At 47.1% G+C, this 12,121-nt stretch overlaps 1 protein-coding gene across 1 annotated transcript in view; it reads left to right on the top strand.

Annotated features, from left to right (window-relative positions):
- Window positions 1–11,876, top strand: part of LOC120906683 (transmembrane protein fend-like) — a 66,973-nt gene extending 55,097 nt beyond the window's left edge. The window contains exons 4-5 of the mRNA XM_040318538.1: window positions 10,165–10,491; window positions 10,557–11,876. Of these exons, the coding sequence (XP_040174472.1) occupies window positions 10,165–10,491; window positions 10,557–10,976 (747 nt within the window). The 3' untranslated portion in view covers window positions 10,977–11,876. The remainder of the gene's footprint in view (window positions 1–10,164; window positions 10,492–10,556) is intronic.
- Window positions 11,877–12,121: the final 245 nt, after the last annotated feature.

Raw genomic sequence — 12,121 nt, 5'->3', positions numbered from 1 at the left:
CGACTGCTGCCCGAAAGTTCGAACTGCACAGTCGACTTACGCTCTTGCCGAGCTCAGTTGTAGCAGACAACCCGGCTAATGAATTCACGATTACATACTCATGCGATCGTTTATTAGCCTAAAATGTATGCTTAAATTTAAATAATTAATTAAATTGCTTTCCCGCACTGCTCGGAGCGGGGTTCGTACTTACTGCAGGCTGCAACTTCGCTCTGGTACGTTCGCTCCGTGGAATTCCGTGCAATTTAACACGGTGGGTCAGGCAGAGGTCTTTGCAGCCATAAAATCATGCTGTAGGATTGCGTTTGGCGTGAGAGATATTGCAGGAAAGTAGGAATAGAAGGAATAGCAGGGAATAGAGGTAGTTGTCCATATCTGATGAAAGGTCCGTCAAGTATTGAACTTCGATTGCTGGATTAGGCAGAACGTCAGCTTAGTACAATAACCTGGATAAAAGAACCTAGAACCTGGATCATAACGCAAAGATCTAAGTTGGACCTCAGTACATCAGTACGCGCAAAGATGTCTCGGACAACTAGGTTCTCAATGTCAAAGAAGAGTTTGGCTTTTCTGGAGTAAACACTAAGAATATATCGAAGAATTCAAATGCCTTATCGACTTTACACCATTCTTGCGTGAACTTCAATGTTTAACACTAGAATCGTTGAATATCTTCAATCTAGTACAATAACCTGGATAAAAGAACCTATTGAATTGAATTGAATTGAATATTGGCTTTTCTGGAGCAAACACTAAGAATATATCGAAGAATTCAAATGCCTTATTGACTTTACACCTTTCTTGCGTGAACTTCAATGTTTAACACTAGAACCGTTGAATATCTTCAAGAAATCTTCATCTCGGAAGCGTTAATTTAAACAAACGTCCACTATGCGCACCACTGTGTCCATTTATTCGCCGTTACATTTTCATTCCTGGCCAGCACCACACACAAACACACACTGTAATGAAACACATTTTTCAGCTTGCCGTATGTGTGTGTATAAGCACTTTGGAAGGGAAGCATGTTGCGATTGCTACCGAAAAATCAGTGGAGCAACCGCAAGACGTAACATCAGCTCCACGAGCTCCAACATGGCTTTGCGAGGAGCTCCTGCGATCTCCTCTTACAAGTATGTTCGGTGTTTAGGGTTATGTTGTTGTTGTTTTTCTCCGTTGCGTTACCTTCTCTTTACCCAGCGCTTTTTTTTCAATTACCCTTCGTTCACTCTCTAGACACCGCGATGCTACGGCAGCCGAGAACTGAAGTCGATCGTGACAGAATTGGCGATCGGTGCCGATTTCCACCTCCAAAAGGGAGGGCCCACAGCACGGATGGGAACGATTCAAAGACGTTCAGTTTTACACGATTGCAGCACCAGTTTCAGCGCTACACGAACAGAAGGTGGAGGACACAGAGTCATGTGTCAACCGACGGTGCAGCGGGCGAAGAATTGGCGAGGGCCTGCAGCGCACGGGACATTCGGTTTCGCTTGCTTATCTTGTCGATTTACGCATTCGATTATCGCACGGCCGGGATCTTGCCCTCGGGGAGGGAAGGCAAACTTGGGAAGCTCCCGTGAGCTGGCAGTATTTGTCACTCCGGGCACACCGGGAGCAACCCCGTGGGAGCCCCTTTCCCATCATCCATCATCGGTTCCGTTCGATCGGACTGCCTCGATATGTAAATCGTTTGCGCTCCGTCACCACATTGCCACCGGCAGCACCGCCGCGCTCCAAAACATGCACACATGCGACATCGGGGGGGGGGGCTGAACCCGAGCCGATGCGTAAACTGTTTCGCATAATGCATAATAATACAGGGGGAGCTCGCATTGCCGGTCACGCCACGGTCGTAGATGGCGGCCGTGCACCGGCGTATCTCTATTAGCGCTCTGCTCCGAAAACCGCGCTCAGCCGGGCTCGTGTGTACACGAGGGTTGCTCGCACCCTGCAGGACCTCCAGCAAAGACGCAGTTGCGGCCCCGTGAGTGGCGGCGAGGCGGTGTTTATCTCCGGGCGCGCCATGTTTGCAGATACTTTGCCATGTAATAGTGGATGATAATTTTATTATTGCATGCGGTGTGTTTCGTACTCCGGCAGGTCTTGGGGCCCCTGGGAGCGTGAGTGTACGGAGGTCTGATCGTAGCGCATGGTCGGCTATCGTGTTGGTCCCCCAGGTTCCTGGAACTTCTCCGGCAGAGGACACATGTTCGAGGCGTAGATCGAATTGCGTTGGCTTCTGGGAAGCGTACCGTATCATAAGTGATGGCTAGCCGGAGGGTGCGTTAGCCGACTGCTTCGTGGACGTCGGCAGAGCTAGATGAGTGCTTCCGAGGGCAGTAGATGGTACAAGATGCACATGATGAATGACGAAAATTAGATCCATAATCGGAGGCTCGCTGCTCGCATTATTCTTCAGCGCTTCACATTAGGCGAAGATCATTAGCTAAAGGATCAGCATGATACGCTAATATTTCGCTGAATGGTTTTGCCTGAGATAAGGGCAGGCTTTGGCAGTTCCTGGCGAGCCTGCGCAGGTTGGCTTGCAGCTTCGAAGAAGCGATCTTCACAGCACTATTAACTTGCAGCGCAAATCCCTTCATTTCGAGGTGAATCATTAAGCCCGCACTGGTGCACAGTTGCTCACCTTTAATTAATCATTCCAATGATTCAATCGTCCGGCCGTACACCGTGAAGACACAGGTTTGGAAAAGGTCGCTTCTTGCGCTAGACAACGCCGACTTCTCGAGCGCGGTCAAAAGCGAGCAACAACAAGCAACGTAACAAAAAACACACACACACACAAAAGTCAGAAGCCAGAACCAGACACCCCCTTAAACCCTCCCCCGTTGATCGGGATGAGTCGGAAAAAATCAAAGGAATATTTTAGATACATCCTATCTAAATTGACTTAAATTATAATGCCTGGGCAAATGGTGAGGAGCGTTTCATTTTAATAATCTATTCCCGCCCGTCACTGTCCCTTCCTTAGCTAGCCCGGTGCCTTTACCCTACTCTGCCTTACTCTCTCTTTCGCTCGAAAGGACTGACGAGGAGGAAGAGTGCATGTGTGGAAGCTAAAACAAACGAACGTTTGCCGCTTAACTTATCGCAAACTTCCCGATGACAGCCAGTGCGTTCTCGGTTTGTGTGTGTGTGTGTGTGTGTGTGTGTGTGTGTGTGTGTGTGTGTGTGTGTGTGTGTGTGTGTGTGTGTAGTTTTTATTTCTCTTCTTTCATTCATCTTGCGGTTCCTTCATCGTTCAGCGCTTTCGTTCAACTTTGCTGCTGTTGCTGCTCTCAGGCGCATTTGATTTTGTGCTTCCTTTTTTTTTTCTTTCCCACCCCCCTCCCCATCACCATTTGTACTTGTGCGCCGTGTGTATTAAGCATATTTAGAGCACTTTTCCCCATTTTCCCCGGGGGCTACCGAACCCCGCTCCCACCATAAAAGCCACTCGGGTCAATGCCGGCTAGCTCTGCACTTCAGCAGCGCTGCGCACCGCAACGACTTTGCGCCTTGCCCTTGTTGTGCGCAGGCGGCCTTTGGCGGGCTGGCGGCGGCTTGCTTGGATCAAACGCACCGATTTCGCCGCAAAAGGACGCATGCACACAAACGGTGGGCACTGGATCGGCTCCGGAGTTTGCTTCCGATTTTGTTTCGATTTTTTTTTTTTTTGTGTGCTTCTCCTGCTTTGTTTTGTTTTGTAAATAATATTTTTTCCACGTTTTTGGCTCGCACAAAATTTTGATTGCTTTGCACTGCCACCACTACCACCACTCCACCTATCTACACCGATCCGCAAAGCTTCAGGAAGCAAACCTGAGGAAAATGCTCTCACACATCAACAGCGCGAGACAAAACAAAACAACACAACAGCAACAAAAAAACCCTTCATTTCTTCATCCCGCGCAAGAGTTGGCTGCTCATGCAATATTAATCTCATCATCTTATCCACCGGCACCGATGCGATGGGGCCCACGGCCACGTTTTCCGTCACTCGTCGGCTGACCGGGCGTAAGTTGGCCCGAAACAAGCCCGAAACCAACAAACCTCTCCCCTTACGCGAAAGAGGCAAAGACGGCAGCAATTGAAGATTTATTTACTTTTTTCACCATCATCTTCACGGAAAGCGTCGTCGTCGTCGGGGATGATTAATGTTGGCGATTGGGTCGCCGCCGGCTCGGCCAAAGGTCGCGCTACAAGAGTAACTCTTGCTGCTGGGGGGAAAAAGGAGTACGTCTCTGTATTTTTGGGACGGATTTTTTGTTGGCTTTTTTGTTTATTTTCATGTGACATCGCAGAACGAACGTGTCAATGCGTTCAAAGGAAGCAATCTTAAAAGTTTATTATAGTTATTGTAGCTTCCCTTACGGAAACTAAAACAGATAAGGCAAGAACAATGTTTGAAAGGTGTATCAAATTTTCTTAAAAAAAAGGAACAACACGGAAAACATAAAATTAAATAAATAGAAAAACATATGTAAATAAATGGATAGACGAAATCGAAAAAAAGGAAACAACGGATAAATGACAATGAAAACATGATGAAATAATTGATAAATCAAAGGAAAAAATAGAGAAGTTAATAAAGAACAAACATAATCATGTTAAAACAAGTTTACACTAGAAACACAAAAATGAAAAGATAATAAAGTAAACGCTAGACCATAGAAAGGAAGTAAAAAAATCATCGAAAAAAATGAATTGTCTTAAAAATAACATTTTCAAGCTTAATGACAGAAACGGGAAAAACTGAAATGAAAACATTAGTTCTAATTACTCGCATGGCTACAGCTCTTGAAAATAAAATAAACGCCAAAGTTTTTAAATCTCATTCAACATAGCTTCCTCCCCTAATAGCTGGACTTTCCAACCGTTTTCCCAATCGCTCGCCCAAGAAGACATCATAAATGTCATTCTGCTCCGCAAGCTAAAGCTCCCATACATCGACACGAGGCCTCCCAGATCGCTCCCAAGTCCCGGAGCCCCCAAGGGTCAACAGATAATCGCTTCTGGTTGCGCTGGCACCTAGCAAACACGGCAAAGTCCAGCTCGACCAGCGAACAGGTTCCTGCTCAATAACGCCGGTGCTGTCTGATGATGCGGTGGTGCGGTGCTGCTGCTGATGATGATGGGCCGAGGTCACCACTTTGAGGCTGAGCGGCACACATTAGCAGCTTCTTTCTCCGCACCGGGCAGCCACAGATTCGACACACTCGCTGACGGGCGGCACCGTCCGCTTAGATCTCCCGGACACGCTCGGAATGTGTCTAATGTGCTCTCTCTATCTCTTCTTTTTCTCTCTCCCTCTCTCTTTTTCTTTTGATTAGAAGCTATAAAAAAAGCTTAACACGCCACCGATTGGAGCTAACCCCAAACAACGCCAGGGTCAGTAGCGTGGTTCTTCAACGATTATTTATTGCACCTTGCTCCACAGCGTCCCGACCGTTTGCAGCGATGGCCATCCCACTGACACTGGCAAGCAAAAATAAAACGCTGTCATGTATTAATCGTTTCCGGAGCATGATTATAATCTGCATCTAATCAGCTCTCGCGCGCTCTCTCTCTATCTCTCCCGCCATATAAATGAAGTCCAGCACGGTCAACGCCAAGTTTAGAAAAAAAATGTCCGTGTGGGTCCAAAGCGGGAAGCCGGCCGCATCTGCGGCGGCAGTTGATGGTGATGAGTTAATAAGCGGCTGCGAGAAGCTGCCTAGCGCCGTGGCCGAAAAAGAAAAAAAAATACAACACCCGTGAAGCTAATCATTCCACATTACCGCACCCAAACCATGAAACGCTTAATCGATTTGCAATTCAAAACCCGCGCGAAACGATCCGCGGAGGCTCGCGCGCTCATTTAACGACTCTTTTTTAATCTTTTTTTTTTGTTAATCATTTTGAATCGAATGCCGGATGGATGTGTGTGTGATTATGACTTTTTATTTCTATGCTAAGTGTTTTTTTTGCAGCAGCAGCGAAAGGAAAACCATTCTACCTCTGTCAGCCCACTTGGAGTCTGCTAATCTGAAGCTCATTTTTTAAAGATCCCTCGGTTTCCCTGCCTTTTCCTTTCCACCCTTTATTCGCGATCGAGCGGCTGCTAATAATCGAACCACGGCGGTCTCTTATCAGTCGTCAGCGATCGGAAGAAAAATTTAATCATTATTCATAATTATAATGCACGGCGCACTACCACGGGGCCACGGCATTTCGATTTATTACCGCACCGTTACGCCATCATTTATCATCGTTGGTTTTTCGTTGGTGCGGGGTTGCTATGGCTCTCTGGGGGCTTTTTTTGTGTGATTATTCCCCCCCCCCCCTCCGCTTCCCAGTGTGCCGGTTTGCCCTTTTTTCTTCCGTTGCCTGAGAACGAAATCAAATGAAGTGCCCAAGAGTCCTTTCAATAAGAATGCCATGAGTGTGTATATGTGTGACAAGACATTTTTTATCTGTACGTACTTTGTTGTATTGTGTGTGTATGTGTGCTTACATGTGTGAAAGTTTTTGTTTAAATCTGTTGTTTTTTCTTTCTTTTTTCATATTTTTGTGGCTTTTAGTTCATTCTTTTGCATTTTGTTTCTCTTTATCTGTTTATTTTTGTATTTTGTTTGATTCTTGCTAAACTAGTTAAGCGCTTACATAAGTAAATATTAGCTATAGTTGAGCTATTCTTTTACTTGCAGCACCTATGTTGATTATTTTTTTAAATCTGGCATTTTCTGTCATTATTTCAGTTGTATGGTGCAACACATATGATGTTTTCTAAGCGGTTGTAATAATTCTAATGTATTGACAATGGTACAATAGATTCCCCATCAAGCCATGGGATAGGTTAATAAAAGCATAACATGCTTACCTAAAAATACAAAATGTTAAAATATTCAACAAAATAACGAACTCGACCGCGTCTGGTTCGCGTCGCCTTAACAACAACACACCAGCTAGTCCCCGGGGTCCGGAACGGCGCAAAATGATTAAACGCTGGAATGCAGCACTCCCCCCTCCCTGCACAACGGACGCATCCCTAGCCAAGACGCTTTTATTTCGCAAGACTTGTGCGCTTTTCTAAGCTCTTCATCGCATTGGCCGACTGGAGCGGCTTTCTACCCCCCTCCCCCCCCCGTTGCCTGACCACACCAGCAGTCATATCGATTACGAAGTTCATCTTTCTGCCGCCCCCTCTCGAGCCTGTACTAAACCAGCACGGCTTGCAAAACGGTCAACCTTTTCGCTTTTGCTCCATGCCTTTGTTTACCAAGCCTTGTGTTTTTTTTTTTTCATTGGTTGGTGCACAATTTGTGGAAACGGTCTCGTCCGAAGGTACGACGCGCACCAGACACAACTTACAATACTCCCAAAATCGTTTCCGTCTCACTGACTCCTTCGAGCCGTGGGTAGAGTATGTCCATAAGTCCAAAACTGCACAGTTCTAACAGTGAAGCAGGCAATTTTGGCAAGGAGAGCAAAGGTCACCAAGTACGTTTGTACTGCATTAGCTCTCTTACTAGCCTGGTTTGCTGGGGCTTAAGAGCTCAAATCGCTGGAAGGTTACGTGAGTTACATTCAAAATTTGAAACAGAACGTAAGATTGTTTAAATTCAAATAAAACGGACCATATCAGATCCATTTTTTGTATCTTTTTTCAATTAACAAGATCAAAAATTTATTTATTTACTCGTTTAAATATTGCCAAATAACAGGATTCTTCATGAATTCAACAAAAAAAGGTTTATAAAAAGATGAAATCATTCAATCAAAAGATGAATTTGAGGTTCGTCGCTTTTGCTAAAGTCTTTTGTTTTAGATGATCGTATCTCGTTTGCAGTTGTTTTTACGTGTAAAAAACTGTGCATTTTTTGTCAAATTTTGCTGGAACGCCAAATATTATACTTCAATTCCCTTCCAATGTTAGCCTAAACCTAACAATAAATGTAAAAAAACGATCAAACGATTGAATTTTTGCTCACTGTTGCGTTCCCTTCGACAGTCACGTCCTGTGTCACCGTGTATATGCCAACCCACCCGAAGCGAAAGTCAATCCGTCCACCACCTAAACCGACAACCCAACGTCACAGTTGAAGCTAATAGTAATAATAAGAAGAAGAAACAAAGTCCCACCCCCTACCGGGAAGACCCTCAGTCAGTGCGGGACCACGGGAAACGGTTGGGACCTGCGCCTTGTGTCTTGTGTGTGCAAAATAATAAAACGGAAAGCGGTAAACGCATTCAGCCAAACATGGCACACAGAACATGGCTGGCACCGTCCCCGTCTCGACTTCCAACATCCATCTCTCTGCACCGTAGTGCACCAGCACCGTGGTGGCTTTCGATTTCTCGTGTGCCCGTGTTTCGCAGTGCTGTCCCGGGCGAACCTTCACCTGCGACCAGGCGTTGCGCAACAGCACTATGTGCATATGTGCGCGGCCACCGACTTATGCACATGTGCACTGTTGCACAATGATGTCCCAGCGTGGAGTTTGTCATTCACGAACACACACACACTCACACACGCGCCTCTGCTCTCCATTGAACGCAGCGCATGGGGTGGTTTGAAAAATCACCTCCCCGCCATTCGTGCCCACTTGCCATAACTCATAATGTTTATTTGGTCTAATTACGTGGGCTATTATTTACCACACATCATTACCGTGGTTGCGTCGCGGTTTTAGTGAAAGGGTCTAAACAGGGGCTGTGGCTCACCTAGAGCTGGCTGAGTTCGTTTTTGCGAACCTCTTGGGCCCTGAATGGATAAAGCCACTCGTCGCAATCGCTTCGCTCGCTGAACGGTTTGATGAAGTCGATCAGCACAGCGACCGACAGCAATCAGACAGCAGGGGAGTGGGAACAGCACTCTGCAATTCGATCGATTAGGTAGGAAGCGGCGGGAATGTACCCACTGGTACAGGGATTAATGTCACGAGAAGCCCCGGTAATCCAGTGGCCAAATGGTAGACGAGAAAGAAGCGCAAACAAACACAAAAAAACTCAATACGAACATTGCAAAGCGTTTTTTAGCTGGACAGTGGTGTGGTTCGGTGATTATTGTTGCATCCCTCAAGGATGTGCTTCAACAGCTAGAGCGAAATGAAATTTTAAAACAAAATATTTCACCTCCACTCAAGCGACGAACCTTTCTGCGCGATCAACTGGCACTCTTTACGATCTCAAAACATTTGGACGTCTCCTGTCAGTGCTGTGTCCTTTTAGCCATTGTGTACCCACCCGTGGGCAAACAAAAACCAAAAAAAAAAATCGATTCGTCATGATCCAGTTCGAAAGAACCTGGAAGGGCCTGTGCAACGGCAAAACTAATAAGGCGACAGGCGACGCTCGCTGAAAGGTTCAATTGTTCAACCCGGAGCGGGCTGCAATCAAACCTGTATCGAAACGTGAACGGCGCGAAACCCGCCCGAAACATCGATTCTGCCCCGCTCTGTAAACAATCAACCACCACCTCCCCCCCCCCCCCTATTGCCACGATCATAACAACAGCGATGATGTTTGATGTTGATGTCGATGATGATGATGATGATGATGATGATAATGATTACGATAATAACAGTAATAAAGGGTGAGCTCCATGATAATGAGGATGACTCTTTATCTGAAACAATGGTCACATAAATTGCTCCAATCCGACGGGGTCTGCGGGGGGGTTCCAGGAACAGTCGGGGATGCATTTTTTTTTCTTCGCACAATAAGCTTTAACATCTTCGAAGAAGTTGCACACACCAACATCATGACCAGCAGACGGTAAAAAATATGGTTAGGATGGTGTTGAAGAAGCTTTCCAGCTAGCTTTACCTTCCCTTCGATGAACGATCGATGAGTCGAGCAGCCATTTCCAGCGCTTCAAGGAGTGGCTGAGGGGAGGGGAATTTTGTAATGATTGCATCAGCTTACCTTACCCTGTCGGCGGCACGGTGAAAGGTGGCGCGATTGAGAAATGCAGCCCATAAGCAGATCGGTAGAGGACGGCACCGCGAAGCTCATAAAAACAGTATCTTCAACTTTGTTGGAGATGACTTTCAGCGTGGTTGATACAGTATTAAGAGTATTGACTTATATTTAACGTAAATTGCAATCTTCCTTTAAGTCTGATGTTGTTTTTTTAGTCTTTGGGTTATCTTACACTTTTTTTTCGTTTTTTTGCAGTGCTGGATCAGCTGCACGAGTGCAGGAGCGCTTCAGCCAACACCGGGTTCGCGACGATCAGCTCTGCCCCGCTGCCAGCTCCAGCTCACCGTCCAGCGGATGGTGCGCAACGAGTCCCTGGTCACGGCCGACGTCAGCTGGACGGCAACGCTGCCGGACGTGTGCAACGGTACCAACATCGAGGTGCCCGGCGCTAGCCAATGTCTCGTGACGTGGGAAGTGTCCGGCGGTGGACTGATGGGCAACCTGCTGACCGAGTCCCCCAGCGTGCAGCTCTCGCTCTGGTCGGACACCAACTATCGTGTGCAGGTTACTTGCCGCAGTAAGGTAAGCCGTCCCTGTTCGACCGTTTCCTTCGTTTCGCTCAAACGCGGCAATCCTTTCGCCCACAGCGTTCGAGCGCACTGATCCGCTCGGCACCGCTCGTGCTGAGCACCTCGGGCGCGGTACTGCTCGAGAGCGGCACCCGGAAGCCGTCGCCGGCGCAGACCACCACGGTCCGGCTGCTGGGCGAGGTCGCCGAGGGCGATGATGACGAGGCGCTGGCACGGGAGCTGGACTCGTTCGAGGAGGGCGACTCGTACCACCGGCGGCATTCGCCGAGCCAGCTGCATCCCTGGCCGATCGCGCGCGAAAGCAACGGCGAGATCGCCATCCTGGCCCTGTTCGTCGCCATGCTGCTGTTCCTGCTGGTGCTGCTGACGATCGTGATTCTGGTCAAGTGGCGCCCGGGCAGCCCCGCCGACCCCGCCCGACTAGAGAAGGACGCACTGGTGGAGAACGAGGTTATGGTTGAGATCCTGCACGTCTAAAGCCGAGGCGGGCGCCGCTGGGGAGAGTGTAAATATTCAACGATCGAAGCGACGGCAATGGTCCACGGGCTTCGATCGGCTTAGATAATGCAAAATGTGAACTTAATTGTAGGTAATGTTAAGGATGGTGGGGCAGGAAAGAAGGTAACGAATCTTACAACAGAAACCAACGAATAAATCTAGCTAGAGCTGTTCAAGAGTCCGTGGCGGACCTGCTTTATTAAAATGTAACAAATAACAAATAACAAACTCGGAAAAGTCACACGCCGACACGAAAATGTAATGAAACAACGGCCGTGACGCCCCCCGTCGATTTTCCATGGCATTTAATTCTATTCACCACTTGTCCAGACACATGACGCCCAATGGGCCACGCGTTGGGCTCCATCTTTTGGCTTCGCCTCCCATTTTTCCTACTGTCATTTGTAAATGAATACCTTTCATTAGATTTTAAATGCAAACGTGCGTCTCTCAACGTTTCAAAATACGCCTCGCTCCCGTCGAACAAACAAAAAAAAAACTCTCGGCCTCCTCTCGGATGCGAGAGGGGTGTCGTGTTGCTATTCCACTCTACCGCGCGCGTATTGAATATTAAACTGTGTGTGTGTGTGTGTTTGTGTGCTGGGCGAGCAAAAGCAGAGCCACTGCCCGGCGAGGGCGAACTGCCGATCGTGAAACTGTTCTAAAGCGCATTCCCGTCTTACTTATTGCCCCACTCGGCCTTATCGGGCCACTAACCGGCAGCTAATCGGCCGCTCACGCGGGCCCCGAAAGCTAATTGGAAATAATCGTTTCGAAAACGGTGTAGGGTAAATGTACCAATAGTGGTGCAATTTGTAGTGGTACCGATGTGTTTTAATGGATTTAAAGTGTAAGGAAGGACAATTTCTGAATATTTTAACACATAGCAATTGGAATATGTTTTATCTACGCAATCACAACCATTTTTATCATGAAGTACATCAAATTTACGAAAAAATACATATTTTTGTGACTGCTTCGTTGTACCTATAATAGTGTTATGGTTCCTATAGTCGTCGTATTGTATTCCTATAGTGGTGGTAAACAAAAATGCATCAAAAACGGTGTATAATATCAATGAAACTTAGTTTCGAAGCTGTTTTCGTATGAATAGCAAGGATTAC

The sequence above is a fragment of the Anopheles arabiensis genome, chromosome X, assembly GCF_016920715.1.
Source record: "Anopheles arabiensis isolate DONGOLA chromosome X, AaraD3, whole genome shotgun sequence".
NCBI lineage: Eukaryota > Metazoa > Arthropoda > Insecta > Diptera > Culicidae > Anopheles > Anopheles arabiensis.
Note: the sequence above shows the minus strand (reverse complement) of the source record. Positions and strands in the feature narration are given on the sequence as shown.